Below are 27,906 nucleotides of genomic sequence, written 5' to 3' on the forward strand. Positions count from 1 at the left end.
AGGATTGACCAGCGAAAATTATTTTCACTAATATTATCCTTGGAGAAAGGATAAATAGGTGTATTTTTCGTGCTGGGGCTGCAATGTTTTCAAAGCAAGTATTTGTGTTTAGTTAGGTCTTTTAACTTTTCACTTGGTGCTTCTAAGTACATGTTGCATGAAAACTGGATGTCCTTGAACTATGTCATGTAAAAGTCTGTTTCTTTGCTTGACTATAAACTTGTATTCCTTCTGGTGTCAGGGTTTTTATTGCAGTTACAAAGCCTTTGATACCTATTTAAAGAGAGATCTGTTGAAACTGCGTTAAACTTGAGTGTGTGAGAAACTGAAGCAGCTATCCGTGGGATGTGCTCTGGATGTGCAGTCTTCACTGCCAGGTGTGGGGGGGGTGCAGAGGCAACACTGCTGTCTTGGAGGAGGTGTCTCTTCTTACTCGATATCATGCTTCTAAATCTAAAATGTTGTTATCAAATCTGACAGAAGCCTTGTCCAGTCCTCTTCAAGCAAAGATGACTACTTTGCTAATAACTGGGGAAGATCAGGATATTTACCTAGGGAAAAAACCTTCATAATCCTCAAAACCCTCAGTATATTGATATGTATTTAATTTAATTATGATAAAGTTAAAGTTAAATGCTTGGGAGGTGACAGATTTGGACTTAGATGGGGCTTTCCTTGTTTCTTTTTCTTGGAAGACTACCTCTGAAGGAAATAGATTTGGTTCATTTTTAAATGTCACAGCTAGCTGGGAGCAGAAGTTCATTCAGCATATAACTCCCTACAGAGGTATTTTGTTTTCTGTATCTCACGATATTCAGCCCAACCTGGGCAGGCTAGTGGTAACTCTGACCCAGCATCTCAACATTCATAGACATAGTGCCATGCTGACAGCAATTTTGTCATAGGAAAATGTCCAGAAAGGATTATGTCAGTCCCGTGGCCTTAATACCTCACTTTCTTTACAGTATTGGTATATGTTTATGACAGAAAAAAATACACAAGTGCTCAAAGTTAATATCACTTCTCAAAGAGAACAACTGAAAACTTTCCATGCGATGTTTATCCATCCCTCATCCTGACAGCTCTGGGTCTGAGGAGGAGAGAAGCTGAAGATGCTTGAGTAGCTGTGTGCCATGTACTTCCTAGTCTGTTTTTACAGGAGTTCTGTACATGCTGTTGAATGTCCTTCATCTCTAGCTGTTCCCTCTGCAAAGTCCTGTTTAGCATCAGCTATGCTGGTTTTTAGATCTCTCTCTGAATGCAGAGTGAATGGTGTACACTTTGTCTGAGCTGTTGAGTAATAATAGGATGTGAAATGTCATCTGCGGGCTGCTTGTTTGCAGTGGGGGGCAAGGCAGGCTGCTGTCGGTTGGGAGTTGGTGAATAGGCAGAAGACAAGAATACTGTGAAATACTGATTCACATATGAATGAGTAAAAGCTGATGCAGCTTTCTGAACTTGTGAAAATGACAGATTCATCGAACAGGCCACATCGGACAGTGTTCACTCGAGCCATTGAGGCCTGCGATCTGCACTGGCAGGACAGCCACTTACAGCACATTATCAGCAGTGACCTATACACCAACTACTGTTACCATGACGACACTGAAAACTTGCTCTTTGACTCTCACGGGTGGCCCCTCTGGCATGGTAAGTGGCTAAACCGGAAAGACGTTTCCATGACTTGCTGCTTTGTTCGTTTTCTATGGCATTATTTGGGGGGGGGGGGGGGGGGGGCACAGTGGGGAGATGAATGAAAAGCCTGGCAGAAAGAACAGAGGCTCCCTTGAAATGCTGGCTCAGAAGTAGTCCTTTAAGTCTCTCTTGCATAGTTTTAAAAATAAAAATAAATTAAAAAAAAAAAAAAAAAACCAACAAACAAGCCCTTTTGAGTAACCTAGCAAAACAGGCCATTGCAGACATGGAAGCATTGCTATTTCTCAATTATTTTTTCCATTTTAGAACATGTTCCTACAGCCTGTGCGAGGGTGGATGCATTACGATCTCATGGATACCCACGAGAAGCACTGAGGCTAGCAATAGCTATTGTTAATACACTAAGAAGGCAGCAGCAGAAACAGCTGGAAATGTTCCGGGCTCAGAAGAAAGGTAAATGTGGGGTAGAGAAGGGCAAAGGATATGCGAGGTGACAATAACACCGAGGTGACAATAACACCACCAGACTGGATCTTTGCATGAGAGAACCAGTTTTGAAACTAAAGAGGTGACTTTAACTCTTCTGGTCCAAATGATCATAGTGGTAATGTCACATTCTGGATGTCAGAGGTTTTCTGTAAGCTGAGTTGTAAGCTGTGCAGGCCAAAGGCTCTGTTCTGCCTTCTGCAATATGTCTAGCATGATGGAGCCCTTATCCCAGTCATGGTTTTGGTTACGCAGCGAAAATATTCACCCTGTGTAATTTCCAGGCTTTTAAACAGAGCTTTGCATTCGGCATGTCAGGTGTTTAAAATATTTTTTTTGTATGATATATAATTTAGCTGAACTATATGTTTCTGAGGTGTAACCTAAAGTTGACTTTGAAAGTAACAATGAGGTAAGGTCTGCACTACAGAAATTCATCAAATTTAGCAGTTTGTTCCAAAAGAGTCTCTTACAATGCTTAAAATTTTAGTGTTTCTGGATAGAAGTGAATTGCTTTTTTTATATTTGAAACACTGTTTTTTATAAAATGTTCTGTGGTGTTCTTCTAATGAGGACTACCCCTGCTTTTTTCTGAAGGAACCTTCTCCTTCACATGCAGTTTCTATGCCATGTGATCCTTGCTACCCAAAATAATCCTGCACTGAACTTTGTTGTTAGTTTGAAGAGGCAGTGGCAGAAGGGGATGGCTTTGTCGTTAAAGAATGAACACGGAAAAACTGGAATTATTTTCTCAGCTGCTACAAGAATACCTTAAAACTTTATTTTAGGTCTTCGTTTCTACTCTTTAACTATGTGTATCCTCATGCATTGTAGGCAGTAATACCAGTGTGAAGTCATATGTGTACATTTTTCAAGTGTGTCTCTTCTGTGCAGGTGTTTTCCCAGAAATGAGCATTTAGAAGACAAAGTAGACACCTGACTGAAAAAAAACTAGCTGGCAGTTCCAATGTGCCTCCATTTTTTCTTTCCCATGGTGCCTAAGGAAGCAGGCTTTTTTGAGCGCTGTTGTGGATCCTAGATTTGAACAAAACTTAAAAGTCCTTTGTGTTATTACTTAGTAGAATTGAAGTCTTTTTATCATGTAATGTGTCTCCTTAACAAGTGTTCCCTTAAAAGCTTTGCAGCTTTTCTAGCTTCTCAGACTAGGGGGGTAAGAAGGGAGGGACGGGGTAAGAAGGTGTGGCGGGGGGAGGTGTGTGTGTGTCTGTGTGTACGCCACTGGCAGGTGTGAAGGGTCTGCTGCAAGGGTCTCCTGAAAGTATGCTGGTCATAGTGCGGCTCCTTTTCATTCACAGTTGCTAATGCAGTATCTAGATATTCAATACTTTAAGTTGCTTTCCCTGTGAACAGTTCCTATAGTTGTCAACTAATATTATGCTATTATAAATTAAAAATGGAGTGTATGGAATGTGATCCATCCTCCCCCAAAACAAAGAAGTTTTTTGTTTCTATGTTGTCATTTGCTGGTTTTTTATTTTTTTCCTCTTAGGTGTGGAATTTTTCAAAAACACTCTTTTAATACTGTAAAATGTGCTGGTCTTTAAGTAGATGAATTCTGCTGCTACAGCCCAGTTTTAGGTTTTAGTTCAGCAAACACCACATGCTCCTACTTAGCTTTTATTCATGTGACTGATCCTGATGTCTGTGGAACCACTTGTGTGATTTAAAGTTAAATGTCTATGACTGGAGGACTGAAGCCTTTGTTTGGCATGACAGGAGTGAAGCTTGTAAGTAGGCACAATAGAATAAAGAGAACATAAGTGAGTCAGTAAGAAATCACTGTGATTAATCCTTTTTGGTAATATTACTTGCTTCTGTCTGTCATCTTTAGTACATGCTATTTGTTAGTAAGACAATGATTTACTTGTTTGTTTTTCATATTACATATCAGTGACTTCTTTAAATAAAACCCCACTCTCCTGACAGTGTGGCTGTGTTTCATTATGTAGCCCCACACATTTAAACAGACAAGAAGCAGGATTTAAAAGCTCTGTGATAATATGTATGGTTACTCAGAAAGATGGCACTTGATGAACAAGAGAGAGGGGAGGCAGGTACAAGTTAGTGTGTAACAGGCAGAGAAGCAGAGCATCCCTAATGGCTTGTGGACAGCTTTTAAATGTTGACCCATAATGCATCTAATCTCTCATAGTTCAGTTGTGTGTATGTCTAGGAAGAAAAAAAGTTGGGAGTTGGAGTCAAAGGGGAGATGTTGCCATAAGACTCCTAGTAGAAAAAGGGATTTGGGGAACCTCTAACATCTGTTACCACAACCATGCTTCCTTTAATTCACTGTGCTAAACAATTTTTTCATGTTCTAACTGAATGATGGGTGAGTGCTACAAAACAAAGTATCTGTGGAGGTATTTGTTGACTGAAGTTTTAGAATGACAAAAAATGTATTTGATCCACTTAAAGGACAGTTTTTTCTTGTATACCTCATTTAAACATTTTATGCTTTTCTTTTTAAAGGAGCTGTCATCCTGAGTTTATTACTTCAATAAATATTTAGATGCAGGATAAGCTCATGTTTTATTTATGAATTTGGAATGTATTTTAGAATATTTTCATTTATTTCAATGCCATCAGATTAACTAAAAATGTAAAAATGGTATTGTGTCTTTCTGAGTGAGGAAACTGTTGTGAATATTTTACCAAAAATGTCTTTGCTATAATTTTTCAGCAGACATTTTCAGAAGAGTTACTGATATTGAGCAAGAGATTTCAAAAGACACTGCAGTTGAACTTTTTGACCCATAATACACTTTGCTAGTGCTCAAAATGTTTGGCTTTCAATCCCTTTCTTTTTTTTTCCTCTTAACATATTCACATGAATTCACCCTGAAAGATACTATTTTCTCTTTCTAAGCAGAAGCTACTGGAAATACTTTGTATTCTGTACTGAGAGCATTTTAATCAGTTTTACTTTTATAATTGTTTTGAGGGGCTAACATGCACTCTCTTTTCCTTCCTCCATCTTTTCTGTCACAGAACTTCTCCACAGAGGAGTAACCTCAATAACAAATCTTGAAGGTTGGGTGGGACACCCTTTGGACCCTATTGGCACCCTCTTCAGTAGCCTGATGGAAGCCTGCAGGGTAGATGATGAGAACTTCCATGGATTTTCAGACTTCATGGGTAAGGCCAAGCAAAGGAAGCAATCTTCTATAAATCTTCATCTACCGGAGGCATTTTTCTATCTTGCCTTTCTGAATCCACTTCAAAGCCAGTGTTTTTATAGTATAAGAACTCATATTTGCATTCCTTAAGAAAACACAAGGGACAGAAAATGTTTAAAGTAAAATATGAAAATACTTAGAAAATTACCAGTTGCTCATTCTTGAAGACAATTCTGTATTTCACACTTGAAATTAAACCAAGTAAGACTTTATAGCAGCAGCAGCCCTCTGCACATACATTGCTCTGTCCTCTTTCTGAGAAACTGCAGGAAATCACAGAATTGCTGAGGTTGGAAGGCACCTCTGGAGATCATCTAGTCCACCTGCTCTGCTCAGATCAGGGTCACCTAGAGCAGGTTGCCCAGGACAGTGTCCAGTTTGGTTTTGAATGACTCCAAGAATGAACACTGTACAACCTCTCCTGGCAACCTTTTGCAGTGTTCAATCACCCTCACAATAAAAAAGTGTTTTCTTATGCTCAGATGGAATTTCATGTATTTCAGTTTGTGCCCATTGCCTCTTGTCCTGTCACAGGATACCACTGAGAAGAGTCTGGCACTGTCTTCTTTACATTCTCCCATCAGATATTTATACACGTTGGTAAGATCCTCCTGAGCCTTCTCTTTTCCAGGCTAAATAACCCCACCTGTCTCACTCTCATATGAGAGATGCTGCAGTCCTTTAATCATCTTTGTGGGCCTGCACTGGATCTGCTCCAGTATATCCATGTACTGGGGAGACCACAGCTGGACATGGCACTCCAGGTGTGGGCTCACCAGTGCTGAGCAGAGGGAAAGGATCACCTCCCTTGACCTGCTGGCAATGCTCCTCATGCAGCCCAGGATGTTATTGGACTTCATAGCTACAAGTGTACATAATACTTAAAACTGATGACAAAACACTTAAAACTGATCACATACACGGCCTATAAATGATATGAGTTGGAAAGCAGTGTTGCAGTATTGAGACATGATGTGAGATAGGATGTGTATGCCCATTTTAATTTCAGTTTTTGCTTCCCAGAAGCTTAACTGATTAATTCCTTGTTCTCAGTCTCTTTCCACCTCTGCAGTAGCTTCTTATCACCACCTTATCTGTGTGGACAGAAACTGGATTCATTCCTCTACCTGCAGCTCTTTTATATGCACATCCACAGTCTTCTTGGAGCTTTGCCTCAAAACTCCTTTTATTCAATCAGATTTTCTTCAATAAATTTCTAATCCCATATCCACCAATTCTGGAAGAAATTTTAATTAAAAGAAATCAGAAATCAGATTCTTTGCAATCATAAAAAAAACAGAACAGTGTGTGTTGAAAAGTAACTTCCTCCTACACACTCATATACAATCTGCCAAATGCATTCAGCCTTCCCATTCGCTGCAGTTGTCTCTCTCCTTATATCTGTCCATTATAACTTTTTGTTCCCAGATTAGACTGTAAACTACTACAGGTTGGAATAGCGTTTTGTCATATGGTGTGTCTGTGAAGTGCCAAATGAATTGGTAGTACTCTTTAAAGCAGTTTATGGCTTGGTCTGTGTGGAATTTACATGTAATCTTTACTAAAAGTAGGACTTCTAGTGTTAATAATATGCATTTTTATCATAAATACAACTGTAACAAAGCCTAAAAAGAGCGCTAGCAAACAGGGAATGGTTTCAAGTTGTGGAGTTCCCAGGCCTATTGTATTTGCACAATCCTAGTATCTTAAGCCGAAATCTATGCAGGTGTATAAGCACCTTTCCCTTCCTCTTACACATCAAGGCTTTAAGGACATACAGAGATGGGTGGGGGAAAAAAATGACATGGATATTCCAATTTTGGCTTTGTTAACACGAAGCTGGAGAAACCGCCTTTCTCTAAACCATGCAATTTAAAAATGAAAACCTTTATTTTTACTTGAGTGGGTTATTTAAAACCTAATTGTTTTGTGTATTTCTGCCATGTGGAATTGGATGGGATATTTTAGATTGGATCACTGGATGTTGAGATTGTGCTAATTTAAATGATTTTTAAAAAGTAATACTAACAGAGGAAGCATTTCTATATGTGGCATTGTAGGCAGATTATGGGTTAGAATGTTTTGCTGATGTGTTTTTGTTTGTGTCACCCCTTACAGAGAACATGGGGCAATGCAAATCTCTGGAGTACCAGCACCTGCCTGCACACAAGTTCTTAGAAGAAGGGGAATCTTATTTAACACTGGCTGTGGAAGTAGCATTGATAGGGCTGGGACAGCAACGAATAATGCCAGATGGCTTGTATGCACAAGAGAAGGTTTGTCGAAATGAGGAGCAGCTCATTTCTAAGCTACAGGAAATTGAGTTGGATGATACGCTGGTGAAGATTTTTCGAAAACAAGCAGTCTTCCTATTAGAAGGTAGCTCAATATAGATGCTAACTGCTTCTTTAAACTGTCTTCACTTACACAAGCACACAGAACTAGTATTGCTGTGGAAACTGCCTTACATACTTCAGATGTTTTTTTGAAATAGAACTTCAGCAAAATTTTGTTTCTAGTCTCTTACGAAAATCAAACATACTTCAGATATCCCATGACTGTAGACATAAGGCATCTGTTGACCTATAAGCCTTTTGTTTTAATTTTAATTACGTTTTGTTCTTTAAATTTGTTGCTTGTCATGCTCTCAGTATCCTGATTATACAACCCAGGGTCACAATTGAATAATACAGACATCAGTTACCATCAACAGTTCTCGGGTAGAAAAATTCTAAGTGTTCCTTATATCCTGAAAAAGGGACTGGCAGCTTTGTAAATGTATCAAGGTTTTTACCTCTCTTCCCAGGTGAAGAGCTGAGAAAATTCACTTAGAATTACTGGGACAGAAATGTAACATTTTATTTGTAGCAATTAGGAAAATGACTTGCCTTTTGAAGTTTGTATCGTATGTGAAAATTGAAATACGTTGTCAAATCTGGAGGCTTAAGGCCTGGTCTTGTGACTGAATTTTGACCAAGACAAACAATTTGTGTTTGGGAATTAGCTGGTGTGGTGTAATAAAATCTGTGCAAAAAAGTTCATACTTTTGTTTTAGCTTTTAAAAAGGCTTAACATGTAGCACTTAAGCCTCATGTTCACAGAGAGTAGTCTCATGGGTTCTGAGGTTGTCTTTTTGGTTTTTGTTTAGTTTTTTTAAATGGAAGAAAAAACTTGAACCAATTAGCCAAAGGCATGGTCCAAGTTTTCAGTGCTTGCTTAAGGGATGGTGGGGAGTGTGGTACTGCTTTAGGTAAGTTGAGAAGACTGTAATACAGCAGTCAGGTTTTGCTTTTTTTTCTGCAAGACATTTATCTTTTAAAACTTCCTCTTTAATGGAAGAGGTCTAGTATGTTGTTTAGGGTTCTCAGCTTTGAGTCACTATTTTTGCCCAGATCCTTAAAGACTTTGGTACTTACTGATGGTGCCATTTGAAACTGCAGAGAAGCCACACCATGGGGCAAGTTTCCATTATGGTGTTGCTGTACTGCTGCTTTCTGGCCTTTGGACAAGAACAGCTATTCACCGGATCCAGCTATTAACCACCATACAGGGATCCTGTGGACTATAAAATCAATTTGCTGCATCTGTTTACTGGTAAGGATGTTTTATGAGGAAAAAGGCAGGATTTCCCTGATAATTCTAGTTTACTGAAATTCTTTTATGTTGTCTTAGAGTACTAAACAAGTGATCGTAGCAGGTAATCTGCTAATATAACTACCTACAAAATTGCTGTGGTGAGCAGTGTGCAATGATGGTCTTGTATTCCTGCGTGCAGAGAAATCTGGCTTTCATAAAATACTTCAATTTACTCCGGGTTAGGCAGAAACTGCCAGCTCACATGGAGGAAAAACACTGCAGTGGTTTAAGATGCTAATCATATCAATTGTGTTTTTATAGTTAAAGTCCTGTAGATACAATAAAGAAAGCTTAATCCAATATTAAGCTGGTTTCTATGCTGTTAATGCAGATTAATGCATGCTGTACACAGTTCCATTTGAGTGCGTGGGAAAGGAGAACGTAAGACTGTTTTGCAAGAACTGTTCTAATTTTTTGCTTGACTGCTAAGTTAATGGCAGAATATATTTTCATATAAATGCTTTGTCATGTATTCTTTGTGTCCTAACTGAGTTTCTGACTGGACCACCAACTGGCAAACATATATGAAATGGCTTCTTTCATTGAAGCAATGCCAGCTGGTTTTGAATGGCTTTCAACTTCATTTTAAATGATTGAGACACACTGTCACCTACTAAATCTTCATTGATGTTTCCTTTGTAATCAGCCCCAGTCTTCAGAAAGGCCCACCTATGGAGCTCAGAATTTTTTCATGCATAGTGATTTTATCTTTGCATGTTGTGCTAAAGCATCAGTCAGAAAAACATTGCTGAAACAGCTTGGCTGTTTTTCCTCATCTGCTCTCCCCGTCTGCTTCAGTATAGTCAGCCGTATTAGTTTGAACTGCTGCTGGAAGCAGTTTAAATGACACAGGTGACTCCACAGCAAAGTGTGCTCACATGGTCATTCATTCATCCATCCATCCAAGTGTGGTGGATTGGAGTCTCTAGTAGAAGTAGTAGTAGTAACTTCTGGGACTGCTGGCTGCTATCTGTGCAATAATAGTCCAGTAATACTTAATGTAAAACTCTTATTCTGTATCTTGCAACATTTAATGCCTGAACCTCTAGTTGCTGAAGTCAAAAACTGTTTGTCAGAGTTTTCTGGTTAACAGGGACAACAGTCTTAAGGTTGCAGGAAAATGTAAAAATGGGATTCATGTGCACTGTGAACATTCAGAACTTGGCAAGGAAATAGTTGCATTTAACTTTTTTGTTGTCAATCTTGATGCTGCTGTTACGAAGTCAAAATACTACACTGTCTGCACTGAATGTGAGCAAAATCCATTGCCCCAAAAATGGGAATAGTTTTCCGACAGCAAACAGAATTTTTAAGATCACGTGGCTATAATGGACTAACAAAAACAGCTTTTGTGCAAGATCTGACCTAGTCTTCTTGGGAGACCAAGTCCAGACCAATGGGTTATTTAAATGCCTAATGAGATGTTAGTAGGGATCAAATACTGCTATGGTGGTTGGTTGTGTAACTTCAATTAAAGATACACGTTTTTCCGCTGTAGCCACCCTTTTTTTTTTTTTCCCCCTTGGATTTATGATAAAGCGGTCATGCACCAACGAATTGCACAGAGATTAGTGTGCACAGTGTTACTATGTGGAGGCAAATCTAGGATTATCACTTTCTACTTTTGCATACCATAGCCTTGCTGAATGAGCCCCATGGAGCACTGGAACCGTTCTGTCATTCATATGCACACTGGTAGTGTGCTTAGTACTATACAATTTGCAATCTGTCTTGTTGGCTCAAAGAATGTATGATATTTCATGCACTTGTAATACATTGTATATATGTGGTATACATGTAATACATTTCATAGAAAATAGCAATATAACTTTAACTGTTGTACAGCAAAATCTGTCTCTGTATACCAATTCTATTTGAAGGTATAGTGAATGTTTTAAAAGTCTAGAAGTTGGGTTTTAGCAGTATGTGAAGACTGACATTTCTTTTCTCTTTCCTACAGCTGGACCATATAGTGGTTTAGGCGAAGTTACCCATCGAGAGAGTGTTCCAATGCACACATTTGCCAAGTATCTCTTCACCTCTCTCCTACCTCATGATGCTGAATTGGCATACAAAACTGCACTGAGAGCCATGCGGTACGTATTCACAGGTCACCTAGAAAAAGCATGAGTAGTGGTTGGGAAAAGGGGGAAGAGCTTGGTAATCAAGAGCTAGTCTTTTTTTTTTTTTTTCTGAAAAGCATTCTTCCCTTTAAGGAGAAATTAGTTTGGTTCTGTCATCTGTAAAAGCAATTGGTTTCTGTAGTAACTACAGTGTATAATCATTTATAAATGTACAATTAGTGTTTATCTACAACTGTAAAATGGCATTCTCTGTTACAAATTCTTTTAGAATCCCACTCTTGGGGCACGTGGTTTTGTGTTAAACAACAACAGCTTTAGCACGTGCGTTCTCTCAACCATGTGGTTGTGTGTGTGTGATGGTATTGGTGAGGAAATGAGGAAAGAGGCGTCTCACCAGCAGTCTCAGGATCATCTGCTGCCTACCCTGTTCAGTAGGACTGTTTGTTCCAGTGGCTGCCTTTATAAATTGACTCTCAAAGATAGATTTGAATCCATACAGTGTGGTCTGAGCCAGTACCTTTTTTCTTGTGCTTCATAACAAAGCAGTCTTGTCCCCTTCTGCAGGAATATTTGGATTTAAATGGAGTATGTCGTATGACAACAAAATGTCTGACTTGCATCCCGTTTGCCTTTAGTAATCAGGAAAAAGATGTTTCTCAGGAAATGCTCAGTGTCCACACAGGTCAATGACCCATGATGGCAGCTCTGGAGTATTGTACCTCTCTGTATTCAAAATAATCTCTTGCTGTTTCATTTTTTGAATGCTCTTTTAGTGTGTGGAACACTCAGAATGAAATCCTTGGAAGCTGAGACCATAAAGCCTTTCATGCATACACCTCAGGTCTGCAAGGACAGGGTTGTGCTGTCCCTGATGGTCACTTCTGTCTACAGTTCTCTGCTCATAGCACTGAAACATGGAGCGGAGCCTTGGAGATATGGATCTGCAGTGACCTAGCTGACTGCTCACTTGGAATCTGAACTTGGATGTTTGGCTTAGTTTCGCTGATCCCTTGTAAAGCCTGAATGTCACCCAGGCTTTGGGAGCCAGACTTTAATGGTGATGTTTAATCACAAGGTAGCTTTGCTAAAACCTAGCTAAATAATTGAAGTTTGAAAGGGAAAAAAAAAAGTGAAGAATGCTAAATCTGCTTGTGCTTGTTCTGATGTTCCCTAATCTTGCCAAAATAGTGTGAAAGTCCCCAGTTCACAACAGCATTTCTTTTCACAGGAGAAGAATGTAGAAATTCAACGTAACAAAATATTTCCCCCAAACAGCCTCTTTCTTTCATGCTCTTTGTCCATTTACTGTAACTGATAACTTAATAATCCCTTTTTGCATTAGGTAGTTGGGATTTTTACTATTTATTGAAACCATCTAATAATGCATCTTTCCCCTGCCCTCTGTCTATGCTTGGAAAAAATCAGCTGAAGTCTTTTTTTACATTATCATGCACATACATGTGTCTGAAAATGTTAATATAACCTACTGGTAGTTATTTATATGGTGTGTTGTATTCATATGTGCCTGCTAGATACCTACAATATATTTAGAATTGCGTTTCTCAGGGACTTCATAAAGCTACTCTAATATGCTTCAGGAACCTACAGAAAACTGATGGAACTTAAAACTCTCTTATTGCGAAAAAGGCATGCACTCCAGTTACTTAAAGAACTTAGGTGTTTAAGTGCAAGAAATTGTAATTTATGTTTAAATTAGCTTATTCTGTAAGAAATACGCTATCACAGAAAATCATAATGCATTGGATTTTCAGTATTCAGTAGTTGCAATTTTATTGACGAAAGAGATCCAATTTCCATTGTCCTCCCAGGTGACTTCCTTCTAGAAAATCAGTTGCATATGAAAGCTGGTAGAAGCAGAACTCGGATGTTAATCCTGATCAAGAAGCTAAGCACCAGAAAGGCTTTTCTTCTGGACATTCTTATTAGTATTTGATGTCTCATTGACCATTCATGTCCTGAAACTGTGCTTAATTATATTGAATAAAAATGCCTAGTTTTGTTCACGCCTGCTTTTTGCATTGGCATTTATATAGTATCTGGTTTACTGCTTGTATCTAGTGTATTGTAAGGACCATCAGTTGAGTCTCTGTTGTAGTAATCACTTGTGTTACAGTAGTCAGCAACAAACACATTAATTTGAATTTTCTAAGTATGAATTCTTATTCACAATAAGACTGTTGTAGATTGATGCATACTCAAAAGAAATTTTTGCTTCAGGACTAGAAAATGGAGTCTGAAAAGTAATGTTGAGGAAACTTCCTCTGTCACTGCTGTTTGGGACACTAACATCAGATTATAGTACATTATAAAAACGTTGGTAGGCTGAAGTTTAAGGACTTCAAAAAGTAGTCAGCTGAACAGTAAAATGCCCTTTCTGGACATAAATACATATCTGAATTTACTGCAAGGTCAAAATCTGAATGACTTATTGAATATCCCTCTCCCTTACTTTGAGCATTTATAGGTGAAGAAAGTATGTTCCAAATACTGAAAAATATTTACATGTTATCAGTATATCCTTCCTGAGGGCTGTGGTTCAAAGACTGAAACAAGGCAGGGAGAAAAACTTCAGCTCTCTGCATGATACAGAAAGTCTCTGCTGCTGTGGCTAATGGAGAGCTTAGTTGTCCTGTGAATTCCTGCAGATGCCTACTTGTAGGCAAGTTTGACAAATGGACTTTTAAGGTTCCCTGAGAAGTGATTTTTCCAATCTTTTTTTTTTTAACCAAAAAGGCACATTTCATAAACAAGGTCAAGTGTTCTTGAAGCTTTAGTTTTGCTCATGAGTAAGCTAATGTACTAATAATTTAATGAAAGAGGATTTCTTCCTTATTTCAGGTTGCTAGTATTGGAATCTACAGCTCCTTCAGGAGACATGTCCCGCCCACACCACATTGCATCAGTTGTTCCAAACCGGTATCCCCGCTGGTTCACCTTAAGTCACATTGAATCCCAGCAGTGTGAGCTGGCATCAACCATGCTAACAGCAGCCAAAGGTACATTGGTGTCAGTTACGTACTCAGCTAAATGTATGCTTTTAATATTGCATGGAGTAAACAGATTATAAAACTTGTGTTTAGGAATCCAAATTGCAGTCTGACAGGAGCTTGAAATGGGTACAACAAACTGAGCTGGCTTAAACCTGTCACTTAATTTTCTAGCAAAGTAGTTAAGCTAGCTAGATGGTAGCCAGATGAGCTTGATTTGAGGCTGATGAGACAGCTTTTTGTTCTTCTGACACACAACATAGACTGTGACAGGAGTGGACAAATCACTTCTAAAATTCACAAATCAGGATGACTTTTGGCCATGTACTGCACTAACACCATCAGACACTGGAGGAGTTTGTGCTGTCTTGTATCTTTCATTCATATGTGATTTAATTATGGGAGGTTTCTAAAAACAAAGTCTAAGTGAAACATCATACTATTGCATAGCAAGGGCAGGCTCAATTATAATGCACCTCAGGATGTTTTGGGAGCTTGTTCCATTTTGGTGATTCTGTTTACACCTTGCAGGTGATGTTCGGAGGCTGGAAACAGTGTTAGAATCCATCCAGAAAAATATCCACTCCTCATCACACATCTTCAAACTTGCCCAGGATGCATTTAAAATAGCAACACTCATGGACAGCTTGCCAGACATCACTCTTCTGAAAGTTTCTCTGGAGTTGGGCCTTCAGGTATTTGCCTTATTCATTATTATTACAGTAGAAGAAAGGAATTTGACCCAACGTTGATTGGTATAGGTTTTAAGCACTGAGGACCATACATTCTTTGGGCGCTATCTGGAATTCTTAGATTCTGTTTTCAGATGCAAAGCACAGACCAAGGGTCTGCGCAGCTCCTTTGTGCCATTCAGGTGGAAGAGAGCTGGGAGTGGCTGGCTGCAGGGCACTCCTCTGTTCACGGGTGAGAGAGGACCAGTGCAATGGGTTCAGGAGTATATGTAAGGCTGGCTAGAAAGCAAAATTATTCTGCTTGCCAGAAATGCACTGTATTTTCTGCATGGCCTTGAGGGGTTTCTTACCATTTCTTCCCTTCCTTTCCTCTAAATGAGATTTGGCAGTGCTTGTTTTCAACTAGAGAGTGCAAAGGTCAACCATAATGATCTGTTTCGAAGGCAGACTGTGCTAACAGCAGCGCTGTCACTTCCTTAATCTAAATCCTGTATTCCACAAGCTGTGGGATGGTCAGATGCATCAGACTCAGCTTGATCAGAACTGAACCTCAGATCAGTTTTCAGGCTCCTAGGAGAGACTTTGCCAGCTAAAAGGAGACAGCTAACTTCTAGGTATCTGGAGTAATATTGCCTGACACTGATGAATCTTAGAGTTTACCCAGTTCATTTCAACAAAAATAAATCTCTTCATCCCTCTTCAGGGAGTTCTTCAAAAACATGCAAAGATCAGAAAACCATTTATTACTTTGCTTCAGTAAACAAAGCTCCAAAGACTTCTGGGGAAAGGATATTATCCCAGTTGCTTCTCATGCCAAAGAAAGGTACTATTTGCCTATTCTAGATGTTTAGAAGCTAAAGTCTTTAATCAGCAGGCTGAGATTATGTATACTTTGTTAGCCTTTCATATTCCCAAAGTTGCTGTGGAAATCTGCTGCTTCTTTCACATCTTGGTATGTTTCTGCCTTAAATGTTTGTTTACTTGGGAGAAAGAAAGATCCTTATAATTGACCTGTGTGTCAGCTCAAGTATTCACCAAGTATCGTTCAGTGGTAGCAGCACACCTTGGATATCACTGTGTTCACGTATACCCTTTTGTGGTTGGTGGTGTGATCAGAATGTCTTCATTGAGATCTAGTGAAAGAAATATCATGAACCCTTACTTTCTCCTCAATCCCAGGGTTTGGAGCAAACTGGTGTAGAACTTGTCCACTGTTCTGTCCCAAGCTTATGAACATGTTTTAAGAATCTTTAAGGTAGTTTGCTTTCCAGAAGGAAGATGCATAGCAGTTTTCTGGTACTAACTCACAGCTGTGTAGATTTCTACAGTATCTCTTTTCCTGCATAAAACTTTGTGTCAGCACTGTCTCTAGTGGCCCACAGGTGCTTCCCCTTCTGGCTTAATGGCAATTAGATTGTCTGTATTCACTATGTAGTATCTGACTAGTGATAACATTTATGTACCCTAGAAAACTTTCTCCCCTCATGTGGTAAACTAAACAGCACAGTGTCCCCAGAGGTATACTGTTCTACCTCAGCTACAGCAATGACAAGTTGGCCTGGTTGGACTAAGGAGATGATACCAACAATTTCACAACTCTGGTATTGGGATCTCTGTGACAGAAAAGCCTCTTACATTGTTCTAGATTTGGTGGTAATGTATAGACTCCTGGGTTCTTTCTCCCTGTTTCCAGCAGCAGCATGTGTTACGTGACTGAGCAAAGGGAAGGCTTTTAAAGTGGCTGAGGAGAGAGGTCATCAGCATGGCCAGATGGGTGTGGAGCATCTCAGGTGTATTCTGACCTTCAGAACCTTACTTGCACAGACGCTGTAAGATCTGCAGGTTCAGGAGGGGCTTCCATTCCTCTGCTTGCCAGTTGTATGCTACATCAATGCAAGTATTACTGCACACATGCAAACAGGTACTGTTGGCAGAACTGCTGAGCAAGTCAGTGCAGGTAATCACTCAGTGTGTATTTGGCAAGTGGTGTCCTTTTCCCCAAAACCTGTGAATGAATTAATAAATAAACCTCCTTCCAATGTGCATGGCAAAGAGGTTTCACGGTGGTATAGGATCTAATGGTTGAGTTGCCATTTCTTGTATCTCTTAGGGGTGGTAGGGGTGGTGAGATCTTCTGTTCCTCTGTAAGAAATGTTTATAAAGATCCATCAAGATGAAGTCACAGTTATTCTGTGTGGAAGAGAGCTTGTCTTTGAAATAAGCTGTGTAATTCCCAGGGACTTCTTGTAATTTTCAGACTTCTTGACTTGTTAAGAAGCTCTCTTCAATTGGCAGCAAAGATCTTCGTCAGGTGTGAAACTCCTCTTTTAGGAGGAAGTAGCTCAGGAATGTATTGAGCAAAAGGGAAATAGTTCTTTGACTACATGTGCTACAGTATAAGTAAACTTCAGCTCTTCCTTGGTCAGGACATGAATGCATGATTTATTTGAAATCCTTGGGGGTTCTCGGCTTGTCAGTTTAATCAGATGAAAGGAACCTAATTCCAGAGTAGTTTGTCAAGAAACTTTTCCATGTCGAGAAACTAGATGTGGTATTCCTTTTTGCTCTCAAGTTAGGACTGTCTACACTGGAACTATTACTATGCCCACTACATATGCTGAAGGCTCTTGTGACTGCTGATCCTGTTATAGACCACCACAGTGATGGAAGTCATCAGAGAAGACTTTCAGAGAAGTCAGCATTCACACTGTTTTGGTTTTTTAACCTCCTTCCGTCCCTCACCAATAGCAGAATTCAGCCCTTTATCCTGTTTTCTCTTGTGTTCACTCTACTTGCAGAAAGCTGAAAATTCATCATGGATATTGAAAAGAATGTTAGTCTTCAATGCGTGTGTGCATCAATAGAGGAAGTCACCTAGACTCCTTTGCTTTGATGGACAGAATGAGGCAGATAATAGCACTTCAAAGCATTTTGACTTGGGGCTGCCTGTTTTTCTTCCAGAAAGACTTCAAGCAAAGACTGGTTCCATGATTTACCTTAGCTGTATTTTCGTATTTTAAAAAGTGTTGGGTTGCTCCTTACAGGTGTTTGCTTTTTCTTTCAAAATGGTATTCTCCCAATCTAGCACTTAGATTACTGATCAGTTAAAATGATACCACATTGTCTGAGGCCAACAAAGCTGGCCTTATCCTGTACTTTGGGTGATGTACAACCAGTCACTGGGGTCTCAAGGTGAGAATGTTTGGAGGCCAGCTTGGAACCACTCATGGTTGTTTATAACCAGACTTAAAGATCATCTGTGTACTTGTGCTTCTCAGCAATTTTTCCATCTTCTTAATTATCCTATTGACAGCATAGGACTAAAGGAGATGGCAGGAGTAACAAATATGACAGAGGGCTACATGCAACTTTGAAGTAACCTTAGGATTGGGAGGGGCTATGGATTGAGAACCCTCTTACAAATGCTGCTGACTCCAAGCTGTTTTGTGAGTGCATTTGTTGAGTTTAATATGTGAAGATCATAGCTGAGAGCTCTGTGATTGACCTATTATGCTTTTTATTTAATTGCCTCAGTAATACCATAGTACCATCACTGATATTGTAAGGGGAAAACTACTTGCTGTCTTCATCTAGATATCTGTGCGGTCTGTCCAGGTAGCTGAAGCAAGCTCTACATGCAGTTCTCATGCAGTGTTTGTTTTACTGAATAAACATATTTGCCCATGTTTTGAGAAACAACTACAAATGATGTAAAATATGGGCACTACAATCAAAGCTTAAAGTCCTTTTTCTAGGATTCGGATGATTTTATGGTAGAACTTCTTTGCAGGGACTCCTCACTCAGAGAGAAATCATTGCTGTGGCCTTCTTAATAATACCTGAATATATCTGGAATTCTATATGTATCTTCTCAGAATAAGCAGCCAGTCAAATCACAGTATACTAACTCCTCTCTGGATTGTTGAAGTCAATGAAAAGAAATGCAGATGAGGGAAAAATTAAAAAGGGATAGTTTGCCCAACAAGAGTTGATGCATTTCCACTTTGACTACTGTGTATAGAGGGAGGAAATATGATATGATATAATTTAATTTGAATAATTGGTAACTTATTGGGATTTTTTTTGTTGTTTAGGGGGGGCTTTTTTGTAGGGTTTTTTTTTTCTTCCCCATGGATAAAACAGTCTCTCTCCTCTAGCCTTGAAGGATGTGCAGTTGGAATTACCCTCTGCATGCTATTCTGAGGTAACTGAGCAATATTTTTCAAATCTTTTGACATCCGCTAAAAAGGAGATAACAGAGTAGAGAGGGCAAGAGACTGCCATTTTGAACCTTACTGTATCTGAGTAACTTAAAAATGCCTAACTTGGCATATTGCCTTTGTTTACAATAGGATTAATTTGTATTTTTTTTGTTGTTTTAATAGGTGATGCGGATGACACTGTCAACACTGAATTGGCGACGACGGGAAATGGTGAGGTGGTTGGTAACATGTGCAACAGAAGTAGGTATGTTCTGAGATGCTTCTCTTGTCAGCTAATCTTAGAGGGCTTGATCTTGCTTATCAGCACACAGGTTCTGCAAATGTCTCCCACTTTCTGTTTGTCTATAAAATTTCTTTGGTGAGAAGACATTATGGCAATGATGAGTGGATTTTTTAGGCACAGACCAAGTGAGACAATAGTTGAGTAATGCAGTGTGACTTCTTTCCCCTGGAAGGTGGGGGTGTGCATAACCTATGGGAAATACCCCAGATTTCCCCATCATGTTCCCTCCAATGATGAGTTTGGGTTTGAGGCTGCAGTAAAGAAAAGGCTCGTGGTTATGGGTTACACTGTGCTACAACTTTGCTTGCTCTGAAAGGCCAGGTGAGGCTGTGAAAGGCAGGTGAGAGCACTATCTAGTCAGCTGTGGGAAAAGGAACTAGAAAACAGGTGAATGAAATGCTGAGCATGCCTTCTACTGTGTGGCAGAGAGAAACTCAGGAAGGGGGATCTCATTGTTAGGGGCTTTTTAAGCCCCTGAGTAAATCCGGGCTTAGACTGTTATGTATCTTAGTTATGTGTCTGTGATGTGCAGGCCTCTCATCTGCACTATAAAGCAAACCAAATATCAATGCACCCATCATTAACTATGTAAGGTGAAAATAAGGTGGGACCAGAACCAGCCTTATGCTTAGAGGACAGCAGTGGGAGAACAGTGCACTCAGCAGGTCGTTCTGTTCATTTCTGGGCTTCGCCACAGATTTCCTGTGTGTCTTGATGAGGCATCCCTTAGCTTCTGTATTCCAGTTTACCATCTCCTAAGATGAGGATACAGAATCTGAAAGTGGAGATGAGTGCATTAAAAACTGTGTAGCTGTAAAAAAAAAAAAAAAAAATCCAGCAGCTGTGGTAGTGGGGACAACATAAGTACTTTTGATAAGGGAGCAGTTTTAATTGTCACTAAAGATATTTCTGGAAAGCATGTTTCCCTACTGTATTTATTCCTTTTTCATACAACTGAGTTGGATTGTATCGCATGATGCTTCTCGACTTTCAGAACATCAGAGGATTGCTGCTGCTTATTTTCTGGATTAGTTCATTCTTTTCTTTATACTTAACTGGGAAATTAATGTTGTCAGTAGCATGGGAAAATGCAGCTTGCCTTTGTATGCCCTCAGCCAGAAAGTAGTTTGTGTCTGCAAATTTTCATGCAATGCTCTTGTTTTATTGCTTTTATATCTTTGCTAAGATAATTATCGCTGAGGCTATCTTACAGATATTAGTGCCTGGGTATTATTTTGTGCAGTTGCATATCAGCAAATAAAATGCTGGTTTTAATAGTGCTTTAGTTTACATATTCTAATAGAACTATCCTATAAAGAACCTATAATGTAATGGAAAGTACTCTTGAGACTTAATCAGGTTGGTAAAGCAAGGAATCTGTGTATTTAAATGAAGATCTGGTATTCTCTGGCTATGCTGAATAGTTGCACATGAGTGCAGGGGTGCACAGAAAGCATCAGAGTCCTACAGAGAAAATGAGGACCTCTGGGTGTGGTTTAGGTGGGCTCACAGATGTGTGTAAACTGCCTCCGGCAATAATAAGGCACTCTAGTTGGCTATAATGTTCAATTTATGAAACCCATTATTCACTGTTTCCCCCTTCCTCCCCCTGCCAAACACACACACAAACTCACGCATGCCAGAAATAAAGTGATGCTAAGGAAAAATACCTATTTCAGATAATATCCAGTAGTTCATATTGCTCAGAGTATTTCCCTAGTAAGGATCTTGATGTTCAGGTGCATATGAACTAGATACAAGATGTATCTGAAAAGGCTGTTGGGAGAAGGGGGGAGTTAGGATTATTTTTAAGGTGTGCTTTGTGTGTTCTGTTAAGGTGTGCCATGGTGTTCTATTAAGAAAGCCATTTAGTTATACTTTCGTATTCTTTTGTTCATGTGCTGTGCATTGAGATACACAGTGAGAAAAGAAGTTAAAATTGCCTTTTAAGTGTTCAATGTGAGGGCTGCTTTTGAGTGATGTGGTGAGACCAAATGAGCCAGAACTTGTTATCCAGATTGTCTTAAATAACAAGTAAAACAGCTCAGTTGTTATACCAGAAAATTAAATCTTATCTTGCAGGCTTTTTTTGTTATTCTCTGCATTTCTTTGATTGCTACAGAGTTTGCACAGTAGCCTTTGTTTTAATGTCCTTTTCCAGCCATGCTGTCTGGTTTAGCCCTTCTTGCTGAAGCACATCCCATTGATGTACTGGCAATGTCTCAGACTTTGCTGCAAATGGAATGTCTTGCTGAACATCTGTATCTGCTAGGTTTTATCAGTTGTGGCTAATCCTTTCTTTCTCTCCCCAGGTGTTTATGCACTGGATAGTATCATGCAAAACTGGTTTACACTTTTCACTCCAACAGAAGCCACTAGTATTGTTGCTACAACAGTGATGTCCAACAGCACCATTGTCCGTCTGCATCTGGACTGCCATCAGCAGGAGAAGTTGGCCGGCAGTGCTAGGACGCTTGCTCTACAGTGTGCCATGAAGGATCCTCAGAACTGTGCCCTTTCTGCACTGACCTTATGTGAGAAGGATCACATAGCTTTTGAGACCGCTTACCAAATCGTTCTAGATGCTGCTACAACTGGCATGAGCTACTCGCAGCTTTTTACTATAGCACGATACATGGAGCACCGTGGTTACCCCATGCGGGCCTACAAGCTGGCCACTTTGGCCATGACACATCTCAACCTGAGTTACAATCAGGACACACACCCTGCCATTAATGACGTTCTGTGGGCATGTGCGCTCAGCCACTCCCTTGGGAAAAATGAGCTAGCAGCTATAATACCTCTGGTGGTCAAAAGTGTCAAATGTGCAACAGTACTGTCAGACATTTTGCGTAGGTGTACTTTGACCACTCCTGGCATGGTGGGGCTTCATGGAAGGAGGAACTCTGGTAAGCTCATGTCACTGGACAAAGCCCCTTTACGGCAACTCTTAGATGCCACGATCGGAGCCTACATTAATACAACTCATTCACGTCTCACTCACATCAGCCCGCGACACTATAGTGAGTTTATAGAGTTCCTCAGCAAGGCCCGAGAGACCTTCTTAATGGCTCATGATGGTCACATCCAGTTTACACAGTTTATCGATAACCTAAAACAAATCTACAAAGGCAAAAAGAAACTGATGATGTTGGTTCGTGAGAGGTTTGGTTGATGAAGATGTGTGAATGGGGGGACTGGGGGGTGGGAGGGGTGGTTTGTTTTTACTTGAGCCTGCCTTTGTATCCTTTTTAACTTAAAGAAACAGAGCCACACCGGTATTATATGTGTATAGTTATATTGAGTTTGCAGACTAAACTGTCATGTTGTGAAAGTTTGTGTGTTTAATTTTTTTTCCTTTTTTCTGTTTTGTATGAGAGAGGTTAAAAAAGGTTTGGTTTACACTGAGTATATGTTGTCAAGTGGCAAAAGCCCACATCGCTCTCCTGTTCTTTCTGTATACGTTCACAGCCTCAAAAACAAAACATATATTGCAATGGCTTTAAAAACCAAACAAAACACCTCCATCCTGTGATAAGTACCTCGAATGGATTCAGCTTTACTCCTTTGTAACTCATCCTTACATTTCAGCATATTTAAACAAACCAACAAATGAAATACTAATAGTTAAAAGGCTGACCACGTGGCTTTGCAGTGCTGTTCATCCAGAAGCATGGCACACAATGCTTGTGCATGTGGAAACTTAGCGACTGTCAACATACATTCTCAGGGATTTATCAAAAAAATTAAAAAAAGAATGAGAGCATTTATTGTACTGTATATATATTATAGTATATGTCTGAATATTGAAAAATATAACATTAACTAATTTATAAAAAAAAAATCTATGTAATGCAAAATACTTGAAGCTGCAGTAGCTTGGTTTTAAACAAAAAAGGAAACCTATCAGAAGGACTAAAGTGCGCCTTGCTTCAGGGTTGGCTCAGGTGGTGAACTATATGCTGGGCATCTATGCAGAGCCACCTTTTGGATTGCATGGTTGGACTGATACCTATTGGGGAAAATTTTATATATATATATTTATACAACCCGTGTATACATATACGTGTATACACACATACACACATGCTTGTAACAGGCACTATAGTAAAGAGGGACAACAAAAAATACACAGCCAGAGCAGCAAGCCTTAGCATTAAGAATACAGTATGCCAGAATCGGGGTTTGTGCCTCCTAGCCTAGAAGACTTAAAGAAATATCCTTTTTGACACAAAACGCAAAATGTTTTCCAAAATGATTGACATGATACATTACGCCTTTGCAGTGAGCTAATAATAAGCTAACCTTTGTGCACAAATAACATATATATATATTATATATATATATTCTGCATAGGTATTTTGACTTTGTGCAGGACAGAAAGTTGTGTAGGTATGACTGTTCTACTTTTCAGTTTGTTTTTTTAATATATTTTATTTTCTCTAGAATTACTCAAACAAAAGCAGCCTTCTATCTTGCCTTGTCTTAATGCTTTAAAATAACCAAACTGGAGATCTAACTACCAAACTGTTCATTATATTATTAAATACCAACTTTGGTTACAGTATAGTGTCTTTACTTTAGCTGATGGTTCTGTATCCTTGTGCTTTTTAAAGCAATTTTTATGTTTTGGTGCAAAAGTTGTCCAGTGTCTCTTGTTCCCTTCATTAGAGAACATGCTTAGAGGTATGTTTGTAGGTATTTTTGTTTAGAAAAACTATTTCATGCTCTCCATTTTATTTATTATAATAGGTAAAAAGGTTGTATTTCATCACCCATGTAAACATGCTCATGAAGTTGAAAGTAATTAAGATTTGATACACTGATATCAATTTATTTATGTAACTAAATCACTGTTTTATAAACTTGTTAATGATCAACAATTTTTTTGTTTTGATTAAAATTAGTTTTTTGAAAGTTGATTCTGCGCCATTTATGGTGTCTGTTACTGGAGTTGAACTGTGTATGGATAGTTCATAGATCTTAAATGCCCAGCTTGCAACTTTGGTGCATTATGGTAGTAAGCAATGTAACCACCAAGCCAAGGAAAGAAATGTTTGTTCCTCAGAAAATTTCTGAGGAATGACAGTGTTCACAGTTGCTGGTGGAAGAAGGCCTGGTGCATCAGAGGAGGGACTAAATGCTGCTTGAGATTGAAGATATGTGGTCTATACAACACACAGTAAGCCTTGACCTATTGCTCTGGTAGGATGGTAGAGTGTGGGGGGTATGTTCCCACTCAGTGAGTTATTTGTGTGAACCTGGGAGTTGTGCTGCAAATACATGTAAGGACAGTTCTTGCTGTTCTTGGATTGGCTTTTCTAAAGCATTTTGTGTATTTTGAGCCATGCAGCTCAGTCCACCCAGCATGAAGTTCTTGCTCACTGGCTGACAGCCAACACTTCTGCTTTTTTGGAGCCCTTGCTCTATAGGAGTTGTGTGAGTTTTCCAGCCCTCAGTGAAGAATGGGATACGGCATGGATGAAAATTGAAGAGGAGCTTTCCACTTTACCAACATCTTTATCATCTTAGGAATGTTATATGATGTCATATTTGACTACATGACCTGAACACCACCACTTTCTTTTTTTAGTATCTTCAGCTGAAAAGAGAATCACTATGCAGCTAGCAACTATTAGGAATGTCTGTGTAACCATGAATTCTGACAGTGAGGCTTGTGTCACTGGAAGATTAAGGAGGAAAAGGTCTGAATCTTTGTACAACTTGGCATGTAAAATACAAGTCTTTATCAAGCCTTGCTAAAGCTGAGGTGTCCTGACCTGATAGTACAAACCTTCTGTAGCTTCTGCGACTTCTATCCCTTCCAAGTATTGAATCCTCATTACATTTTTCCTTTGTTCTTTTGTCCAGATGAATTTTCTGATACAGACAGTAAGGAACAAGAGGCATACTCCATTCTGTAATAGGGTTTGCATGGGTTTGGGGTTTTTTTTTGCCTCTTAGAAATAATTCAGTATTAAGGATATTGTGGATTATGTAGATTGCAAAACTGAAGCCTATTTGAAGACCAGGCTTTAGAATTAAATGCAGTCCTGATGGTTGTCACCTGCTTTTGATGAGCACAATGGTTTCTTATTCTTTCAGAACTGATGGAAGTTTATTTGTCTTGTTTTCACAGCTGAGTAAAATCTCTTCTGTATCCGCAGTGGTGCTGTGCAGTGCAGTTCACACAGTGTTAAAAGCACTCAAGAACCAACAGAGGCCTGGCCAATCTCTCTAGCAAACATGTCTAGATATGTACTGCTCTTGTTTTGTGGAGGTAGGAAGAACCCAGGAATGGGATTCCATGAAAAAAAGCCTGGGGCTCTTTTAGTGAAAACCAGTCAAATATTTCTGTAATTTCTAAAACTAAACGTTGCAATTAATTCTGAAGTGTAAGGAAGCCTAGTCAAAATACAATGTCTCAAATTCCTTATCTTCTCTTCAGAGCCATATATTTGAGATATACAACTGAACACCACTGCTATCGTTGTTTCCAAGTGTTTGAATGCTTTTCAACTCTCCTTTAAGTGAGAATTAAATCCAGGATTGCTGTTCAGTAGTGAAGGGAACTGAGCATGATTCTTCCATGTCATAGGCTACCATTGAATCTTCATTCTTTTGGTGAGTTGAGTGAAATCCTGAAAGATGTGATATTATATCTGTATTATGAGACTCTCTTGCAGCCCAAGAAACTGATAAATTTGTTTTCAAATTTCCTTTATTGATTCTGCCAGAACAGAAGTCAGAGATTTTCCTTACACAAATTACATTACCTTCATTTAGCTTTTTAGTGTTCCAACACTTAGTTCATTTCCATGTCCAGTTTCCCCATTAGAGAAAACTGCACAATTTTCAGCATGAAAAAGAGGAAGGCAGGCACATACGGGACACTCAGACTTTAAGGTGCAACTGAAATCCAAGACTGCTTCCCTTGGAGTACTTCATGTCTTATTCTCAAAATCTTTTGGTTTTAATGCTATAGCAGTGGAGCTAAACCTGGATTGCAGGTACATGGCAAGGAATTTATAAGGTTGTTGGAAAGAAATTGCAGGTAACAATCTGAGGCTAGAGCTGCCACAAGAAGACTGGGACTGTATGTCAATGTGGTTGTCTAGTAGAACAGATGAAGCTCTTCTATGTTACTAGGTGCAATGAGTGCTTTGGGTGACCAACCGGCACTTCTTGCAGTACAGATGAAATTCTGGAGGACTTTTTTTTTTTACTGTCAAAGTAAAACTGTCTTCCTAGTATTTTTAAGGATAGAAGATACTCTTGAGTATTTTGCATTAGCGGATTTCTCTATTGTAGAAAACCCATATTCCATTGTTTTCTTTGTATATTCATACAAAGTTTCCTGCTGCAAGCTTTCAAAAGTCTCTGTCAAAGTTGCTTTTCAGTAATGCTTTAGTGTTCTGTCAAATTAGTTTGAGCTACAATTTTCTTTCAGGTTTGTCCAGTAGCAATTAAATTTTTCATGTAAGTGGGTAGAAGTGACATAAGTGCATCAAAACTGGGGTGCTACTTCCATGAAGGGGAATTCTTGCTGAGTTGTGCCAACTTAGATTTGTAGTTCCATAGAGTGGATTTGTACAGAACTAAATTTGTTTCACTGAGGAGCTTTCAATTTGATTAAAATATTTGTTTTTACTGAAAAATCATTCAGCTTTCCATTTCTGCTTTAAAAACAAAATTCCTGGTAATTCATCTACTTTTAATGGAGGATAGAAATTGGAAATATGGCTGATACCTTTACAGAATTGGGAAGTATGATACCCTCAGGTATTCTCTTGCTCTGCAGTCTGGCTGGAGATAGTGTTCACAGACAAACATTTTCCATACTTTTAAGTGCCTGTCCCCTTGAAAATATACTTTTTGCAAGGATAAGTGGGGAAGCAAGGAACACAAACCACACAGTGTTATGTCCAACCTTTGCCTTGTGACAATGCAACAGGTAGTAGAGACTTAGGGATATCACAGCATGTTTACAAACTACACTGAATGAGATGAAAAGCTCTGTAAGATTCTTAACTGGGGAGAAGATGAAGTGTAAGGGATAGCTTTACTTGACAGAAGAGGTTGCTAGGATTTGTCTCCCCTTGTATACTCCATACCACACATGGGAAGACAAGAGCCTTACCTCTGGTAACACCCTGGGCTGTCAGCATCAAGTAGCTCCCCAGCTGTCAGCTGAAATGTTTGTGATCCATTGTTACAGAGAGTATTCCTAAAGTTAGTAAAAGTAGAGAAAAAGAACCTGCCTTAAAAAGAAAATTACATCAGCTGCTATATTTGCAGACATCTGCAACGTGATAGGATCAGAGATTTCTATTAACATGTATTGGCTACAAAGCACAAGTTATTTCTAAAACCAACCTTGACAGATTTCTGTAGCTCTTGTTGTAGAGAGCAATTATGACTAGAAAGTACCACAATCATGAATTGCTCCAGGAGCCAGCCGGTGAGTAGTCCTTCACCAAGTCCTGTACCAACTACATTTCATTGTTATAACTTTCCTTTTCTTCCTCTAGCCTTTGTCGTTTTGTATACATAATTTCAAGAGCTTTTTATTTGGAAAAAATGCTTACCTGGAAGACAGTGTGCTTGTGGTCTGATGATATAAAATGAGTAATGGAGC

At 39.2% G+C, this 27,906-nt stretch overlaps 1 protein-coding gene across 2 annotated transcripts in view; it reads left to right on the top strand.

Moving 5' to 3' along the window:
- The window catches only part of ZSWIM6 (zinc finger SWIM-type containing 6), a 112,554-nt gene extending 88,364 nt beyond the window's left edge, over positions 1–24,190 (top strand). For both annotated transcript variants that reach the window (XM_074855294.1, XM_074855293.1), the window contains 9 exons: positions 1,474–1,650; positions 1,963–2,109; positions 5,155–5,301; positions 7,461–7,721; positions 10,939–11,074; positions 13,922–14,079; positions 14,602–14,765; positions 19,148–19,229; positions 21,581–24,190. In XM_074855294.1, the coding sequence (XP_074711395.1) occupies positions 1,474–1,650; positions 1,963–2,109; positions 5,155–5,301; positions 7,461–7,721; positions 10,939–11,074; positions 13,922–14,079; positions 14,602–14,765; positions 19,148–19,229; positions 21,581–22,443 (2,135 nt within the window). In that variant the 3' untranslated portion in view covers positions 22,444–24,190. The remainder of the gene's footprint in view (positions 1–1,473; positions 1,651–1,962; positions 2,110–5,154; positions 5,302–7,460; positions 7,722–10,938; positions 11,075–13,921; positions 14,080–14,601; positions 14,766–19,147; positions 19,230–21,580) is intronic.
- The last annotated feature ends 3,716 nt before the right edge of the window (positions 24,191–27,906 follow it).

Source organism: Strix uralensis, chromosome Z, assembly GCF_047716275.1.
Source record: "Strix uralensis isolate ZFMK-TIS-50842 chromosome Z, bStrUra1, whole genome shotgun sequence".
NCBI classification, from domain to species: Eukaryota; Metazoa; Chordata; class Aves; order Strigiformes; family Strigidae; genus Strix; species Strix uralensis.